Source organism: Diaphorina citri, unplaced genomic scaffold (genome assembly GCF_000475195.1).
Source record: "Diaphorina citri unplaced genomic scaffold, Diaci psyllid genome assembly version 1.1 scaffold541, whole genome shotgun sequence".
NCBI classification, from domain to species: Eukaryota; Metazoa; Arthropoda; class Insecta; order Hemiptera; family Psyllidae; genus Diaphorina; species Diaphorina citri.
In genome coordinates, this window is record NW_007377975.1 from 69,492 (window position 1) to 90,014 (window position 20,523).

Below are 20,523 nucleotides of genomic sequence, written 5' to 3' on the forward strand. Positions count from 1 at the left end.
GCCCCTCGTCCGGGGGGGGTGGGGGGGGGGGGGGCAGGGAGGATACACCCCCGCTGGGAGAGGATTATCAGGGTTGTTATTGAGGAGCTCAGGTTTCTATCTCAGCACCCCTCGGAGGATAAGTCCTGGGCAAAGGTGCAATATGCTTTGTAAATGGTCATGAGAGCAAAATGGATCCAAAGGGACATGGAAAATTAGAAAAGTCTAGGTTAGTAAAGGATAAGTGTGTGGTTATACATACGGAGATAAGATACTTCTCCCCAGATAGAGACGATGTGATCCATCGTGCGATGTAATTTCTATTAAAACTAGGTACCGAGTTTTATTCCATTGTACTCGCCTTCAGCATAGTCGTCATGGTCAGAAGTCTGAACTTTGGTACATTGGTACATATCTGCTATTCTGCTGCTTATACAGCAGATAAGTATTATGCACTTAGATCCACGATCCACAACGACTTTTGTAGTGATTGACCAAAGAAATAATACACAGTTTTGACCCCCAACTCAAATGAAAGAGCAGGACTCGAGTGAAATCAAGAAAGTAAAATACATAATACCAAAGTTCTTCTCCTCGTAGGTACTTACCAATAAATCTGAAAACTCTATTGTCTCTCCATCTCAATATTCTCAAAATTTTAAAATTTCCATCATGATTTTCAGAAAAGTTTGCAATCAAAATTTTAAAACCTCCCACAGTAATTCTCTTATTATATTTTCCGAGAGTAAAAATCCCGTACCCTGTATAGTAAGAACGTACACATAGGTACCTATGTACCTAGTCTATGTAGTGAGAAGCTGAAAAAAGGATAATGTAGGTAACCTATGTAGTATGCTGAAAAAGGAACAAGAATAACCCGTTTTGTATTGAAAGTATGTAAAAAATCAGAATGTAAAACATGGTAGAAAAATGCAGTACTGTGAAAGATTAGAAGAATTTGCCAAGCCAACAGGACACAAAAAAAAGGTTTCCTTTTTCTCCCTCTTCTTTCTCTTTCTTCTTCTTTTTTCTCTTTCTTCTTCTCCTCTTCCTCTCTCTCTCCCCCTCTCTCTTCCTTCTTTTCTCCCTCTTCGGATTGCCTAGTTCCTTCGCTATATTTCGCCAATCCTCCAAGGATTATACACAGAGAGAATGACGCGTTCACCTTTCCAAACTCCAAGTTTGCAACAAAAATAAAACAACTTCAATGGAAGGAGGAGGACGAAAAGCGACAAGAGGACGAGACGAAGACGAAGAAGAAAGAGGACGAGGAGGAGGAGGAGGAGGAGGAGGAGGTGGAGGTGGAGGTGGAGGAGAATAAGGATAAGAAATCGAAGGAGGAATAAGAAGATGAAGTGGCGGAAGAAGGAGGAGGAGGGGAAAAATAAGATGGAGAAAGAGGAAAAAGATGAAGAGGAGGAGGAGGAGGAGGAGGAGAAGAAGAAGAAAAAGAAAGGAGGAGAAGGAGGACGAGAGCTAAAAGGCTTTAGACAATGTATTTGTGAGTAAACTTTTATCTCTGCAGAAAACAACGAAAAGAACGTGGGGGGAAAAAAAGGCTCAATGTTTTTTCAAACCTTCTGGGGCCCCAAATGTCAAAGACAATTTATGGCGTCCTTGCTTCCAATGAATTTCTTGTGTCCCCGGATTAAATTGTTTCCCAGAAAAACTCTCGCAGGACACAAGAGATTTTGCGATTCGGGGTCCATTGTCCAAAATTACGGCCTTAATCCACCGGCATACGGCATCGGTATCTAGAATAAATTGAGAGGTTCTAGAGATGATTTTTAGAGACGGAAAACCGAAACTGATTTTGATCAGGATCTGGTAGTTCCCTGGGGGTCCATGAAGGCCCAATCTTGTTCCAAATCCACATTTTCTTCGTTCTACACTAGTACTTGAACACTCCAAATAGATACTTCCCAGAACTTTTCTGAAAACGCTGCGCTGTTCGGTAGGTATATGTCCATTTCGTCCAACACGGGAAAATCCAACTTGTGTTAGTACCAATACCAAGCATAAAACCTGAGAAATAGTTCGAACAGGGTAACAGGAAACATTTCAAACAGGTCCCTGAAGCTCTTGCCAAAGAGAAAAACGAAGAGTGTGGGCGAATTAGCAAAAGCATAGAGGATTTAGGGACTGGCGAACCAGTGTGTGAAGAGATACAGGAGGATTTAGGAGAGATAAACTCTGTATTGTCTATGTGTCTACAATACATTTAGTCTATGTGTTGGACACTTGGGTAGAAAGTTGCGCTTGATTAGACTTAAGTACGCGCTCTCAAACAGAAGTGGAGAAGATGTGGAAGGAGTTATACAGAAGGAGTGCAGTTATACAGAAAGAGTAATGCAGAAGGTGTGGCATAGGAAAATACTATAAAAGGAGTGTAAACTACTGTAGACATAATAGTAAATAATCTAATGTCAAAAGTTCAATTAAGTTTCAATTTTCAATATTCTTTATTGTCTGAGACCTAGTTTTCTAATCTAAGGTATATTTTGGGGTTACAACGTAGGATGCTCATAAGAATGATCAAAACAAACTGTTTCACTGTCGTTTTTATTTTGATGAAACAGTGGTTTGTGGCCTATTGCCCGTAAAACCAACCACTCACGCCCCGACTGTCTGGCAGATCTACGTCTGTCCTACATACATAGGTCTTTCAGACCACCGGAACGTGTGTGGCGGTCTGGTCTGTCAGACGTGAGTTTCCGGTCTGACCTCCTCTTGAAGAGAGACGAGACTTCCCGATGAAGTGCCAGGAACTCTGTGTCAAAAGCACAAAGCACCACCGAATAACTACTTTTAGACAAGTCACGGTAGTCACTTGTGTTCAAAGTGACTGTCAGGTTCACAAGAAGGTCCTCACGTACTACAAATACAGCGTCCTGCAGCAAATCCAAGTGCTTTACGCCTCCCTAAGGACTTTATCTCACCCTTGTAGTCCCGGATTCGGAAAGAGCTTTCCATTCTCACTCCCAAGTCTGATGGGAGTTTGGAAAAATAGAAATAAGTTGCTTACACGATTCTCAGCGACATCTTCGGGCTCGATGTGTTTCGTGATACGTCTGGGGCGTTTGAAGACAACTTTTGTCACCGGTGCAGAATTTGAAGAGTATGGTTAAGATCAGACGTCAAAGGCGTATAAGATTTTTGGACGGTTAAGAATCGAATGATTCCCATTGACCAAGAAATTCATGATATGTACGTCAGTATAGCTTTTGCTTATAACGATGTTCAAAGGATCGAAGTTTTTGATAATCGTTATTATACACGGATGTGGTAACAAGCCGGGGGAAATGGTCGTTGTACCCGACATGTGGTTACTTTCGCAGTCTCAATATGAGTAACATCTAGTTGACGAATTTCAAACCACACTTTTGCCAGCATAGGACAGACAAATCCTTGGCAGAACCGCGGAAGGACTGACCATGTGACAAATCCTTGGTGAAACTCCCCCGTCATGTCCATGAAGGAGAGTCTATAATATATAAATGTAAATGTAACTTTATTTAATGTTTATCAATATTCTACAATATTGTGAAACACAAGTCAAACACAAAAGTTACCAGTTTACACCACGGTCGACTCAATTCATGTAGACACCTCCAGAGTCAACCTCCAGTACTGAAGAAGCTTACAATGATAATTATAACGAAAGTTGTACCCCAGTAAGGTCCTGGATGTTGGTGATAATAGCAAGACTTTAGTATCTATGGCAACCTAGCAGGGTTGCCGAACCTTCCACGGTGATAAAAAAGGATTTCCTCCCAGCATTAGGAGCTTTATCCTCCCAAGGTGTGTTAATCTATTGAAATTTATCCTACCAATAAAATATAATTGCACCCATTAAGATGACCCCTGGTCCCAGGGGGGTGAGAGGGGGGGGGGGCAGGGAGGATACACCCCCGCTGGGAGGGGATTATCAGGGTTGTTATTGAGGAGCTCAGGTTTCTTTCTCAGCACCCCTCGGAGGATACGTCCTGGGCAAAGGTGCAATATGCTTTGTAAATGGTCATAAGAGCAAAACGGATCCAAAGGGACATGGAAAATTGGAAAAGTCTAGATTAGTAAAGGATAAGTGTGTGGTTATACATACTGAGATAAGTGATAAGATACTTCTCCCCAGATAGAGACGATGTGATCCATCGTGAGATGTAATTTCTATTAAAACTAGGTACCGAGTTTTATTCCATTGTACTCGCCTTCAGCATAGTCGTCATCGTCAGAAGTCTGAACTATGGTACATTGGTACCTATCTGCTATTCTGCTGCTTATACAGCAGATAAGTATTATGCACTTAGATCCACGATCCACAATGACTTATGTAGTTATTGACCAAAGAAATAATACACAGTTTTGACCCCGAACTCAAATGAAAGAGCAGGCCTCGAGTGAAATCAAGAAAGTAAAATACGTAATACCAAAGTTCTTCTCCTCGTAGGTGCTTACCAATAAATCTGAAAACTCTATTGTCTCTCGATATTCTCAAAATTTTAAAATTTCCATCATGATTTTCAGAAAAGTTTGCAATCAAAATTTTAAAACCTCCCACAGTAATTCTCTTATTCTTTAAAAACCAAAAGTCGTTGCCAAAAATAATAACCCCCGTGAACCCCGTCCACCAGCTCCTAATTCTTTGAAAAAAAAAGAGGAAGAGGAGAGAGAGAGAGAATAAAGGAAGAAGAGGAAGGTTAGGGACAGGGGGCAAGAGAATGAACAAGGGAGGGAAGAAAGAGGGAGGGATAGGGATACCTGTTTTTTTTTAAAAAAAATAAAAAAATAGCTTTTTTTAATTTAGAAGAGTCAAAGATGAAATGGTTTTTTTCCCGGTGACACAAGACTGGGAGTCTATGTCAAACGAATGAAACAGACAAAGCGATACCCCAAACAAAATGTCCTAATTACAGTCATGGGAAAAAGAAACAGCTGGAGGTGTCGGAGGCATTTGATACAGATATATTGAAATGGAGAAGGCATTTGATGGTTTTAGAGGTGCCTACACACGACGCGACAAATCCATGAGTCCAAATGGACTGAAGCGAGAACTCATCGTGTCTAGTGAAATCTGTTGCGGACGCAGTCTATTCTGTGCCTCTTCTGGATTTTGAGGAAATCCATCTCGAGAGTCCATGAATCCACAGAACTTGCCAAGTGTAGCGAATTCCTGGTCCAAAAGGTGGAGTGTTGGAAATAGCGATGATCTCGTCGTGGAAAGGCGGACGGCCTGAGGACGTATTTGAAGTTGGTAAATCCGAGTACAGATCGGGGGAAAAATTCATATCAATTTGGAATTTATTCCATCTATGTGCTGCCTTGTCGTGTGTAGGCACCATTTCCCTAGAATCCATGTGGCCTGGGGGACAATGGACTGGAGCCAAATGGGCTCGCCGTGTCTAGAGACTCTAAACGCTCACCGCACTCCCATTACATTAGTGTCCATTATCTCATACGGGAAAATAGTGAAATGCTGTCAGACAGGGGGACATGTTTTGACCCCTATCGTGGCTTACCACAAGGCCTTGTTTGTGCCCCTCTCTCCCCGAGCGGAAAATGGGATATAAAATTTAATTCGTTTGCCAGACATTCCGATGACGATACGGGTTTTTGGCAATTTGCATTTTTCGCCCCGAAAATTCGACCTTCGTCATATACTCATACGTTGTTTTTTTACTGCATACTCTGTGGCCGTCACAGTCATCTTGCAGATACCCCCTATTTAATTCTATGTAGGTAAGGTAGGTACCTACTACTTTTTTTAAACCAGTACGATTTTCGAGGTGTCCCGCTTTTTTTTCAAAATGTCCCGCTTTTTCAACTAGAATGTCCTGCGTTTGAAAATTATCATCTGGTAACCCTATATCAGAGGCGTGTGACGGGGTATTTTTGGGCAATAGATTTTGAAGACTATTAAGGTGTGTTCAAACACAATCGACGAGGTGAATCTATGTTGTCGAAGGTGGAAGCAGTGTGGACAGTTCAGTCGAAATCGATCGACGACCGGTGGATTATGTGGACATAATATATCTTCAGGTTTTGGACGCAAAGTTATTTGGACGACAATCGTCTCAGTGCAGCGGTAAGATAACGACGGTTTGGTGGAGCCTCGTACGTATTTCTTCTTCTTTTGAAGGAATTTTCTTTTTATTTATTCAAATTCGCTTCTCATGGAGAGGATCATCTCAGTATTTTCATGTTCCTAAAGACTTAGCCCATTGCTTAAGATCACTCTCATAATTTATGCACATACAATAATATTAAGCCTTGTTGATATACGCTTTCGAGTATTAAAACTCGGAATTTTATGTGAAAAAATCCTGCATGATCTATTCTGTATGGAGCTTCTATGTGATGTATGATGGCAAGAAACTTGCTGACATCTTTATTTTATTATGCAAATGTAGTTATGGAAATTTCTAATCATTTTATAATAATAATAATTTTGTGTGCTAGACTTTACCACAAGGAGAAGGGGGAAAAGAAGAAGGATTTGGAGGAGAAGAAGGAGGAGGATACCGAGGGCAAGGAAGAAGAAGAAGAAGAAGAGGAAGAAGAAGAAGAGGAAGAATAGAAGAACTAGGAAGTGGAGGAGAAGGATGAAGAAGAAGGATTTGAAATTTTACGAAGACGTATTTCTTTTCAGTGTGATGTAGGGGATGTGAGTTCTCACACATTTTATCCTTCACAATCTTCACACATAATAGTGGGTTCAGATTTTCAAAATTCACACATCATAATAAATTTTATAAACAAGAATTCTGAAGGGTTCGTTTACACTACAGTCGTTCGATCGACATTCGAGGGAAGAACAGTTAACTAAAGGAAAAAAATCGTGTCGTTACAGGACAGTCGGAAAAAAAATCGGATGAAAATCACAAGTGGGAACGAGCCTTTAGGGGACTCCAAAGGATAACTGACACAATTTAACAAAGAGAATCTCATTGAGGAAAGTTGCTTATTTTTGTCTAAAACTCCAAATGTGATCCGTCCACGATAATCCATTTCCTTTCACCTTCCCCGGAAAATAATAGAGGAAGTAATTGAGTACTTTCGCTATTCACAATAATGTTCACTGCACACCTCTCTCTCCTAAGCATTTCCACCTGGCGTCTTTTATCCTCTAATTTCCATGAAATCCCGTGAAAATTTAATCTTTTTTCTGGTGTGCAAAAATTTACGGTCTTTCCCCTCTCTCTGTGTTCTCTATACGTCCAACTTCTCCTTTATTCTAATATCCCTTCCTTTCCTCTTTCACCTTATTCTAAATTCCCCTCTTACCTTATTCTACGATCCCCTCTTTTTTTTTTCCTTATTCTAACTTTCTCTATTTCCCCTTATCCTACTTTCTCCTCTTTTATCCTTATTTTACCCTCTCCTTTGATCCTTATTCTCCCCTCCCCTAAGTCCCCTTACCTATGTCCCTCTCTTTTGACACGATTCTTTTCTCTTTCTCTCCTTATTATCTTTTGCTTATTCCTTCTCATCTATCACTTCTTCTTTGTTTTTCTTTCGATTTCTTTCTTGTCGTTTTTATTTCCCTCCCTCTTCTTTTTTCCCTCCCCTCTCGTTTCTATTATCCCCTCCTCGAATCTCTTTTCTTCAATCTCTCCTCCATTTCTTTATTTGCCACCTCTTTTCTGCATTATTTTACCCATCTATCGTCTATTTTACATTCTCTTTTTCCTCCATTCCTTCTCTTTTTCCCCTCATTTCTATTTCAAACCCTCCTCCTCCTCGTCACTTCATCCTTGGGTGTTATCTTGCTGCACGCTTTCGCAGTTTACCCGCAACGCCTCAGATTTTTCGGTTTTCCAGTTTCTACCCAACCATGGAAATCGTGAGTATAAGTGTGAGGTTATACGTATGTTGGGCAAAGGCCACTATACACGAAGGTGGGGTGCACACTGGAGAAAAGAGTTTGACTCTCTTTGGACAGGCACTCACTGTCACTGGAGAACCCATTTGGCTCTAGTCTCCATGCAGTTACATGATGGAGTCGATTGGACTGGAACACATCACATGCCTTCAGGCACACTCCATTTGTTGATGATAAAGGGTTTACCTTTAATAGATCAGTTGCGCTTACTTGGGTGATGTTTCAAAGTCATAGAGCAGGGAAAATGACCAACGGAATTTTTCATTTTCTTCTACGACTTCCAGATCCCGAGATAAATCGATTTAAAAAAGACCGGTAAATCGTGAACTTTGACGTCACGGCATACGCTCCCGTAGGCGATGACGTCACATCAAATGTCCTGGGCAAAGCTCCCTCGCATGCAACACATTAATGTGTTTGTGCGCATACGTTTCTGCGCATTTCTTTCTGCTCCTCCGCAAGCGTGCTTGCATACTGGCGCTACCTAGCGGACGAAAAAAACAACTGCCTGAAGTCTGACGTCACATATCTTTCAACTCTTTCATTAGAACGGAAAATATATTACATCGGAATCGACCATTTATTTATAATGTTTACCCATTTGCAACTGCTCCATTGAGATCAATTTAATTTGAAGTCCATTTTGTCCTTTTCTCGATCTTCGTGAGAAAGCGGGTAGCCTGTCACCGAATGGAGAGTAAATCCCCGTCACTAAAAACCCAAGGCCTGCCACTCACTATCATAACCTACCTGTCAGGTCTACCTGACATCTGATCAGGACACACACTGTCAGGTAGATCTGACAGGTACGCCTCGTCGGTTTAAGCAGTTAGGTATAAAGTGACGTTAAACCTTATCAAAGAAGACTTCAATGATGGTCACTTACCGCCCACCACTCTGCAGGTCAGGATGACCTCTTCTCCTTCTTGTTGAGGTCCTATGGTGGAGTTGAGCTGACGACCGAACTTGTCCAGCACTACAGGGTACTGGGGAGGTACTGCAACAGAGAACGTAGAGAAAAATTGGATTAGGTTTTTTTTTTTTTTTTTTTGAAAAGTGCGCTGGATGTTTTTGAGATCATTTAACTTCAACTTGAGACTATTATCTATCGTTGTAAGCACCTGGAATAGTTTTTATTGTATTTTAATCATGTAGGTATTAATTTTTTTTCTTCATAAATATCACTTTGCTTGTTTTATCTTCGAGTTAGCTCTCGGTTTTTTCACCATCTTCTGGTCTTTTTCATAGAAACATAAATAAATGGGCATTCAAACATTCCTACACTTGCAACCACTTGAAGAAATGTAAAGAAAACAATGTATTTAATCATAAATAGGTAGTAGAAAAAAGCCTCAATCGGAATTCAAGTTTTCATTGACCACTGTTGGGTTTTTTCTTCGTCTATTGAAGCACATTCTCTTTAGATTAAACAAGTTTGCCGTCAGTACAATATGACATACAACTAGAAAATACTCTCTCTCTCTCTCTCTCTCTCTCTCTCTCTCTCTCTCTCTCTCTCTCTCTCTTTATAAGTAATCTGAAACTTAGTACTTTTGCACATCCACTAAAATACTAATCACTTTCTCTCCATTTGGTACCTATATAACCTAAATCACTTTTTTTGCTCTTAATTAAAAAACCTCCAAGGACGTTTTTTTGTATTTTTCAACACCTTATTCCTGTCACTTCTACACTCTCTGTAATAGTCAATAGTTACCACACATACCTAATTAACATGAAAGTCTGCTGATGGGCTGGTTCTGGTTCCGAATTGATTTGATTGTGCTATGCTTCTTTATGTAGAGAATAATTATTATTATGTACTTAGGTATTTATGTACAAAATGACTATTGTAATGTACTCGTACTTCTTTCTTTATGTACATTGTACAAAATGATTATTGTAATGCGATTAGAGATTGTGATAATGACATGCTAACCTAAATAATAACAGAAAACAATCAACCAATCTAAGGAGAGCGTTCAGTTTTCATTCTGGTTTTGCATATTGCTTGTGTAGAGAAAGCGCCACTCATGATATAAATATTTTGTATGTTATTGAAACAATTCAATCATAATACATAGGTATATCTGCAGGTATGAATATTTAGACAGATATTAATATTTTGTATGTTATTGAAACAATTTAATTATATACAGGTAGTTGCCTACATAAGGCCATTTTAATTTGACGGTGGAAAAACGATGGAATGAAATCATGATGTTATGGAATCTTTAATTTTCCATTCAGGAATCTTCACCAAAACATTTGATATCGCCATTTCTTTCTTTGTCAATTTTCTTTTCAGCAGTAAGTGAAGTAGATAAAGTTTCCGTCCCTAAATTAATTTTTACTAGTGGTTGACCCGTCCTTTGTACCGGATCAGCGCGGTATAAGAGTCATAACTTTGAACCACGACTTCTAGATCCCGAGATAAATCGATTAAAAAAATGCCGGTAAATCGTGAATTTTGACGTCACGGCATACGCTCCCGTAGGCGATACCTTTAATAGATCAGTTGCGCTTACTTGGGTGATGTTTCAAAGTCATAGAGCAGGGAAAATGACCAACGGAATTTTTCATTTTCTTCTACGACTTCCAGATCCCGAGATAAATCGATTTAAAAAAGACCGGTAAATCGTGAACTTTGACGTCACGGCATACGCTCCCGTAGGCGATGACGTCACATCAAATGTCCAGGAAAAAAAATCGTGTCGTTACAGGACAGTCGGGGAAAAAAATCGGATGAAAATCACAAGTTAGTGGGAACGAGCCTTTAGGGGACTCCAAAGGATAACTGACACAATTTAGCAAAGAGAATCTCATTGAGGAAAGTTGCTTATTAGTAAAACTCCAAATGTGATCCGTCCACGATAATCCATTTCCTTTCACCTTCCCCGGAAAATATTAGAGGAAGTAACTGGGGACTTTCGTTATTCACAATAATGTTGCACACCTCTCTCTCCTAAGCATTTCCACCTGGCGTCTTTTATCCTCTAATTTCCATGAAATACCGTGAAAATTTAATCTTTTTTCTGGTGTGCAAAAATTTACGGTCTTTCCCCTCTCTGTGTTCTCTACACATCCAACTTCTCCTTTATTCTAATATCCCTTCTAATCCTCTTTCACCTTATTCTAAATTCCCCTCTTACCTTATTCTACCTTCCCCTCTTTTTTTCCTTATTCTAACTTTCTCTATTTTCCCTTATCCTACTTTCTCCTCTTTTATCCTTATTCTACCCTCTCCTTTTATCCTTATTCTCCCCTCCCCTTATCTATGTCCCTCTTACCTATGTCCCTCTCTTTTGACACAATTCTTTTCTCTTTCTCTCCTTATTATCTTTTGCTCATTCCTTCTCATCTATCACTTCTTATTTGTTTTTCTTTCGATTTCTTTCTTGTTGTTTCTATTTCCCTTCCTCCCCTCTCGTTCCTGGATTCTCCTCTCTCTCTTATTCAATCTCTCCTCCCTTTCATCTTCATTCCCACCTCTTTTCTGCATTATTTTACCCATCTATCGTCTATTTTACATTCTCTTTTTCCTCCATTCCTTCTCTTTTTCCCCCTCATTTCTCCCCTATTTCTTCTCTCTCTCTTTCTCTCTCTCTATTTCCCTCTTTCTTCTTCTCTCTTCCCTCTACCCTCTTCTTCTTCCGAATGATACATTTTTACTGATAAAAAAAGTAATTGCGCTCTCTCTTCTCTTTCTTCTCATTCTCTCTCTCTCCTTCTTTCTCTCCCCCCTCTCTCTCTTTCTTTCTCTCTATCCTAGATGGGATCGGTTTATTTAAATAAATTTCCAGGTTGGGAAGATGAAGAGAGAGAGACTCAAAAGATGAAGAGAGAGAGACTTAACTCAAAAGAGTAGAGAGAGAGAGGGAGAGAGAGAAATATATATTCGAGGAGGTGGGGTTGAGAGAGAGAGAGAAAGAAAGAGAGAGAGAGGAATAGGAAGAGGGAGAGAGCATCCTTCCTGAAATAAAACAGTAGCTATCCTACCAGACGAATGCCTGAGGCACTTTACTTTCCACCAGACTGGTATCCCTATCTCTCTCTCTCTTTCTTTCTCTCTTGAAACGGAAATTTTACCACAAAGCAAAAACTTTGTTAGAAAGAAGTTCCTGCATACTTATACGAAAGAATGACAAGTGATGGGAATTCAAAGATGGCTAGAAACACAATCTAAAGTTGTCGCTCCGGTATGGGTGGCAAAAATAATCACTCAAACCAAAACCGATCTAATCAACCGCTAAGCGGTGCAAGATAATAGGTTCACGGTAATATACCGGTAATACACCATATTGTTCTGGCATCAGAACCATTTGGAGTGGACTTGGAAGAATAGGTAACCTAATACTCTAAAGACGAGCTAATAATTCCATTACCGTTCCCTGACCTCACGTTCAAATAGTAGCTGACTTCTGGCGTGGTGTTCAAATATTTATGGTAATACACCATATTGTTCTGGCATAAGAACCATTTGGAGTGGACTTGGAAGAATAGGTAACCTAATACCTTCTCTAAAGACGAGCTAATAATTCCATTACCGTTCCCTGACCTCACGTTCAAATAGTAGCTGACTTCTGGCGTGGTGTTCAAATATTTAATTCCAGCACTACGTATTCTTGTTCTTCTTCTGCTTCTCCTTCTTCTTCTTCTTTCTGCCACGTTCGTGGAGGCACCTATTTCTTGTAACCAAACCTACGTCAATTTGTCACTGTGACAATAGTGGATCTTGAGTACGAGTATCTTCACATTATTTATTTATTGTTTGAAACAAGATTTGTTCTCATTTAGGTACTAAAGTGCACGTTAAGCTAACTGTTGTCAACTGTTCAAGAGGTTCAAAAAAAGCCAAAAAATATTGAGACAAACTCTTTAACCCCTTGTTATAATGTTACCTACAAACTTTGTGATGAAATAAAATGTGAATTTGCATTGCGCACTGTTGTACATCAAGGGTTTTATAATAGGTAATTGTTTTTGTTACAAATCTGTCAATAATATAAGCGTCTTCGAGACACAATCTGACCACAGTAGAACAAAAAATCAAACAAGATGATCACATTAATCTTCACTATTGAAAATTTGGAGACAAGTTTGTTGACAAATCGACGAAACCACAAAACAGAAGTCAGGTTCAAATCTTCTTCAAATGAGTCCAGATTGACAGACATTTCCTCTCCTTGTCAGATAATCTGTTTCAGTTGAATAATTTTTGGTTTGTTTTTCCAAACCACGAAAACTGGCGGTCTATAGATCCACTCGTATACATATAGGGGTAATAAACAATAATAAAATTATGTATTTTTAAAAATACCTGCCTAAAATGCCTAAATCAAAGGAAACTTTACCTATAAATTCTAGGAAATATCGACATAACCATCACACTAATTGTAGGTACATTACCTAATTTCTTAATGAGAGTTTTTGCACATCCACCAATTCTACATTATTAGTGGATGTGCCAAGTTCACTTTTGTTCAGATACGAGCAATATGACATTATAAATTTATGGGTATACTCGTACATCTCTATTGGATTCCTCATTTTGTTTTAGTAGTTTCCAGAATGTCTTCATTGCGTTCTTATTCCTAACAAGAAAGCATAGTGTCTCCCATTTTGGGACATCCGTAACATCTACTCGTATATTGAGCAAGTCAGTGATTTATATCGTTCAAAAGGCTATCTAGAACTAGCCTCACTCTAGGAGTACGTAACTGTTCACCAGAACATGACTGTAATGCAACATTTATCCCCCTTCACGTTCTTTCCCTAGAAACAAACTAGTCGAAACATCAATCACAAACAGGACGATTACCACTTCACACAACATCTCGACTGATAGCCATGCTGTTATGTGTAACCTGGTATCCTGACATGTTACTGTTGGCATCGAATTAAAAGCATTTCTCAGACAAGTTTCAACAATAAACCATAGCACGGCAAAGCGAAGATTCGAGCACAAAAACCAGAATCAACATCGCGAACCGAATCCTAAAACTTGAACTGCGCGGAGAGCACTTTCATTTAAAGAAAGTGACTACATAACGAGGGAATGATAACAGATAAGAACCTGGGTCAATAATGTGAAGCCAAGGATTACCAGTTTAGAACATTACTTGCTTACAATATTGCTATCATTGCAAAAAATATACAATGCATGAGTTCTACCTGGAAGAATGGCATCATAGCATCTGAGTTCTAGTTAGTCTATTTCATATCCTTTGTAGTTAGTAACTTTGCAGTGAGAGAGGAAAATAATACCTTGTTTAGACTGCGGGAGTAAAGGGACTTTTCAGTCTCATTCTGGCAGCAGCAAAAGCTGGGAATATTCTATTTTTCTATTGAAAAGGTAGATACATTACACAATAGTAAATAGGCAGAATACAAACATAAGAGATTCCCTTTATACCTACTGAATCTCACTATTCAGTTTTGGCAACTTACTTAAATTTGGATGAGGGTTTTAAAAAAGTTGCTGTTTACAGCTAAGACCTTATCCTATCTCTTTTACTATGTCCAATTGTCCATATCCCATATTTATTCAAATGAAATAATTATTGATACCGCTAATAATAGGCATCTATCTACCTACCTCCGTAATAGTCCCTGTCTGGGTTACAAACCCGTGATCTTTGGCTTACAAACCCCGTGGTCCTTGGCACAAACCCCTGTATTACTGTACACATTCCAATATTTTGCTCTTTTCTTTAGTCATTTGAAAGTAGTTTAGACCTTTATGTTGCAGGAGCTGAAAGTCAACCAGTTCTTTTAATTTAGTTTAAGTTCGTGTTGCCCTAATGCATCTCGGAAATGGTTGGATGGGAGCATGGGTCGGGGGAACTAGTCATCTGACCCTATCTTACTTTTGGGTAGTAAGAGCTACAAGCAATTTAGAAAATTCAATTTGCTCATTATCACTATTGTGAGGGGACTTTTCAAGGTACTTTTACCTTTCCAAGTACCTACTTTACCTATGTGCTCTAAGTGCATAGAATTGATATACCTATGTGTCTAACCATTAAAATCAGTGCGGTCTCAAAATTTACAGATCGTCTAATGATCTAATCGAAGCTAAGCCGAAGAAATGTATTTACCACCATGTAGCTATTTATGTTATCTATAAAGATAATGTTTATAGTTTTGTGGTCTCGGTGGGTAACGACTAACGCGACATTGGAGTCAATATCTTGTAAATGCTGAACTCTTCTAAAGCCTCAACTCATCAATTGCCAGGAGTTTAAACTTAGTTCTTGGTTCAAGCAATCTAATTGGTTGATTTCGAACTCTTTAGCCAATCAAATTGCTCCCAGAGTTAAACGTAAAGTTTATGGTCCCACAGCCTCCCAGCCTTTAATCCTCGGTATGTTCGGTGTTTCCGTCACTGATTATTCCTCGCGATACCCAATGTAAAAGCAGTGGTCGCGTAAAGAGTACCACAAGAGTACCATCTCTATATTCTGCAATGATTACCATCTAAATCCATCTCAAGTCATTATCTCTGGCACAAGTTATTGAACTTTAGTCGACATGATTATAGACTGAAGTGCTATTGAGTATTGTACAAGTGACATGTCTTATTCTAGTAGTCTTTCGTAGCCCATCAAGTACTTGATGTACGTATTGTTGTTATAACATATAACATAAGACTTGTGTTGGTTTATTTTATTATTCTAGGTTCTAGACTGTTTTTCCCATGACATTACATTTAAATTTGTATCTTTTCTGACGAAATTCTTGTGTGCGGAGTGACATTAGGTTCTATTACACCCCCTGTTTGTCCCATACTTCGATATGGAGAAAATCCTATTTTCGGGTATCGAACAGGAAACCCTAGAACACTATCCTGGAGTTTAGGCCAGATGTTTTTTCTTGAATCCGTAAACCATTTTAGAGTATCTACAAAACCTGAAACTCCGTATTCCCAAGACAAGGGAAACTGGCATCTCCACCAATAATAGTGGAGATGTCTATAGCACCGCGTTGATATCAAAAGAAATGGTTAGTTGCTCAGAGGAATACAAGTATTTATACCGCCTTAGATATGTAGTTTAATATTTTTTTTTATGTTTGTAAAAAAAGGAAGCTTTCCTAGGTATGCACTTAGGTAGGTATGTCTCATCGTTTACAAGAATTATGACTAGTATTACTTAATTCAATTATATTTATTAGACTTTCTTTACGAACACGTCTCTGAAATGCACCGCAATAACAATGACTGTATAGCGATGGCTTCAAAGGATACCTATTAGTTGTGCTGCATTACGTCAAAAAACTTGAACGTTTTCTCTTAGAATCAACACAAAAAGAATTTACAGTTCACTTACCTATCAATCCACTGAGAAAAATTTATCGTGGCGTTTTCTTTCATTCGAAGTTTCCTTTTCCTCGTCAGAAATAGTGCGCTGGATGTTTTTGAGATCATTTAACTTCAACTTGAGACTATTATCTATCGTTGTAAGCACCTGGAATAGTTTTTATTGTATTTTAATCATGTAGGTATTAATTTTTTTTCTTCATAAATATCACTTTGCTTGTTTTATCTTCGAGTTAGCTCTCGGTTTTTTCACCATCTTCTGGTCTTTTTCATAGAAACATAAATAAATGGGCATTCAAACATTCCTACACTTGCAACCACTTGAAGAAATGTAAAGAAAACAATGTATTTAATCATAAATAGGTAGTAGAAAAAAGCCTCAATCGGAATTCAAGTTTTCATTGACCACTGTTGGGTTTTTTCTTCGTCTATTGAAGCACATTCTCTTTAGATTAGTTATTCAGTTATCTACATACGATAATACATATGACACATACGAGTATACATATGACACATACGAGTATACATATATGACAACAGGTCATAATGTTTATATCGAGATTAGTGCATTGGACATGTTGATTTTGTCTTTACGTATCTCGTAGTGCCTACATCCCGCGTCAAAGGTCGGTAAGCAACGTTGTACTTGTTTAGTATCAGGATCGTTGACTTCTGGAAATCGCGTGTTGGCCTTTCCCAGTTTAGGGGATGAATGAATGATACGTGAGCATATACTTTCTGCTTATTATAACACTATAGTACTGACCATTATATCACTAAAGAGAATATATCTATCAAATATCCTGGTATAATTGCCTACTTCCAAGAGTTTAGGAATTTGATGATATGGGATCTAATGTCTGGTTATTCAGTTATCTACATACGATAATACATATGACACATACGAGTATACACTATACATAAATGACAACAGGTCATAATGTTTATATCGAGATTAGTGCATTGGAAATATTGATTTTGTCTTTACGTATCTCGTTTCGTTTTTAGGGTCCATAAAATTGATCATATTTTAGTATAGTACCTACGTCCCGCGTCAAAGGTCGGTAAGCTACGTTGTACTTGTTTAATAGTATCAGGATCGTTGACTTCTGGAAATCGCGTGTTGGCCTTTCCCAGTTTAGGGGACGAATGAATGATACGTCTGCATATACTTTCTGCTTATTATAACACTATAGTACTGACCATTATAACACTAAAGAGAATATATCTATCAAATATCCTGGTATAATTGCCTACTTCCAAGAGTTTAGGAATTTGATGATATGGGATCTAATGTCTACTAGGTTATTTGATATTAATACTGCTATAATGAAGAGGATGACTCTTTACTTTTGGGCTGTAAGCCAAATTGGTAATAATTATTAGATTAGATAGCTATGTACCTATTATTTTATTTATTCATTTTTTACCCATTCAGGGTGTCGAATCCCAATCCGATACCTGCAAATAATATCAATATCTATAATTCTATACCCTATATAAGCATGGATAAATAAGGAAATTACGTGTTAAGTAAATCTTGAAATTTGTATAATGAGGTTAGGTAAGTTGTAGATTGGTAAATCCAGAAATTCACTGGTAAATCCCAGGTTCTATCGCGGACTTTCACGGTAACCAACCATCGCGTCACACGCAATACAAGCCACCCTGTAGAATGATATTGCGAACACTTCAACATTAATACACACATCATTAAAAAAATCAAGAATGAAATCAGGAGAAATCACACTACATAAAAGAAAATAATAAGAAAGATGATTAATAAAATAATATCAACAACAAAAGGAAAATCTAGAGCGATGTGTGTGTAGAAAGCAAGAGGTTTTCAGCTTCATTCAACAGATATCTGAGCAGGCGATTATTTTCAGATTAAACTAATTTGACAGGACAGATATGATGGAAATAAATTGCTCGGTTACAAATCACCGGTTAAGAAGTGTGATAGTCCCCCATGTGATGCGTGTGGCTATTAAAATTGCATCTGTATCACTCACGTAGATCCTGGACATTTAATAGAGCTGAGGAATTTGGCAGTATTGTTAGGAAATGGTATCAGTTGTTGAGGATAGTGATGTATGAGTTCTCATTCTTGTCTCTCATGCTGAGTTGCAATGGAAGAGAAGTTCGAGATTGGAAATGGTGTAAATTCCATTAGATATCTTTCTGTGTGTTGTGTGTAGATATGTCGCGCAGAACATACCTAATGTCTTGCCTTTGCCTATCCATTTCCTGAAAGTTTTTACACAGTGTTTATAGATACCTACTAAGGTATGCTGAAGCTAAAATAGCAAATAACTTCTAGGAAGAAAGAGACATCGAAATACCCTAGGATAAAAAGAAAATAACGAAAAGGGAAATTAAGGTATACAGACCCACTTACTTGTGTCATCATTCGACTGCATAATGCGTTCAAAATGTTGTTCTTACCAACTTACCTACTTCATTGTTCAATTTTTTCACTTTCCCGTTAACATACTGGACATCGCGATCATTAATATTTTCTAGGGCGCCCCCTGGGGCCAATTCTACACTACTATGATAAATTGACAGCCATAGGTAATTCATGCTACTGTTTGCCATTTGTTATTTTAATTGTAGGGTATACAAATACATAGTGTCCTACGTACGGTAATTCATGCTACTGTTTGCCATTTGTTGTTTTAATTGTAGGGTATACGAATACATAGTGTCCTACGTATTCCTGCAACTGAAAAGTGTATGGTAGTACCTAAGCAATGTGGAGCGTATGTATTGCTGATGGAATCATCTTCTTGTTTTCCAATAGCAATTTCCCCGAGCAGATGATGTTCCTTATTTATTTTTAATGGCAATAACGATATTGTGTTGATGTGATCTCTATTTTGTATATCACATCTATTTTGTATACAGTTGTGTTATAGCGCGTATGAAATATGATTTCATATTGATCGTTTACTGTGTGAGACATGATTTTTAGTTTTTAGATAGTCTGAAAATAAGAATCTTCCTTATTCCTTCTTAAAAATGTTGACATTTTGACAAAGGCGGTATTTCTGAGGTATTAGAAATAAACTTGTACGTAAATGAACAGTTTGCTAAGTTCTGTTTGGTCTTTCTCCACCTGTCCGAATAGGACTGAAAAGTGCCCTTACCCTGGTAGTCTTGATCCTGCCTGGTACTTTCTAGAAGGTTCATATTCGTTCTCCAGCACCTCTGCCCACGTGGTCCTTTTCCCCCATGAAACGGTTTCGAGTCTTTTACTCACCTTTATTATTTTTTCTCAAGTTCTATTCCCCTAACTCTATTATTAGGAACATACATAAGATAGTCTGAAAATAAGAATCTTCCTTATTCCTTCTTGAAAATGTTGACATTTTGACACAGGCGGTATTTCTGAGGTATTAGTGATAAACTTGTACGTAAATGAACAGTTTGCAAAGTTCTGTTTGGTCTTTCTCCACCTGTCCGAATAGGACTGAAAAGTGCCCTTACCCTGGTACTCTTGGTCCTGGTACTTTCTAGAAGGTTCATATTCGTTCTCCAGCACCTCTGCCCACGTGGGCCTTTTCCCTCATGAAACGGTTTCGAGTCTTTTACTCACCTTTATTATTTTTTCTCAAGTTCTATTCCCCTAACTCTATTATTAGGAACATACATAAGCCTGTTACACCTACATACGTCCATAGTTTCTTTAATAGATTAGCCTTTTTACTGGGACCTCTGTAGACTTCACAGTGCAGTAATAACATTAGCAGGTAGGAGGCCCTACAATGCTATTACAGAAGCAAAATATCATGTTTCGTTTCTTCGAAGATTTTTTTCCTCATTGACATTGAATCACCTGGTATGTTGTCTTCTGCTTTTTATAAAAAAGCAATAACCAATCCCAACCTACAACAACCGTTTATTATTTTTTCATAAATATTGAATTGTTTGCCACTCACTGTTTCTTGAAGTGCGATGCTGTTTACTACATCATACTGGTGCGTTATGATCCCGTTGTTGTCTTGTTATTCCATATTTTTCTTACATCTATTGGAGATGTTACTGGTGAACTGTCTTGTTTATTTCATATTTTCTTACCGGAGGAGATGTTGGTAAGATATTAAGTGGAGGATTATTGTATTAAGTATTGCTTGATGGTAGCATCTTCTTTTTCCAGAGGTAAAGGACCTCTCTTATCATGTGTTTCTTCAAGTATGTCAATATTGGTACCTAAATGGAACTAAAGAGAACAACAACAAGAACATTTTATTATTAACTGGTTAGTCAGCTCCCATGGTGTAGTGGTCACTGCGCTCACCTTGCACGCGGGAGACCCGGGTTCGATTCCCGGCGGGGTCAA

General features: G+C 38.4%; 1 protein-coding gene across 1 annotated transcript in view; it reads right to left on the reverse strand.

The window, feature by feature from the left end:
* LOC103509887 (B-cell receptor CD22) overlaps positions 1 to 18,588 on the reverse strand; it is an 86,506-nt gene extending 67,918 nt beyond the window's left edge. The window contains exons 1-2 of the mRNA XM_017444349.1: positions 18,580 to 18,588; positions 8,745 to 8,979 (exon numbers count right to left, since the gene is read on the reverse strand). Of these exons, the coding sequence (XP_017299838.1) occupies positions 8,745 to 8,979; positions 18,580 to 18,588 (244 nt within the window). The remainder of the gene's footprint in view (positions 1 to 8,744; positions 8,980 to 18,579) is intronic.
* Between the last annotated feature and the right edge of the window lie 1,935 nt (positions 18,589 to 20,523).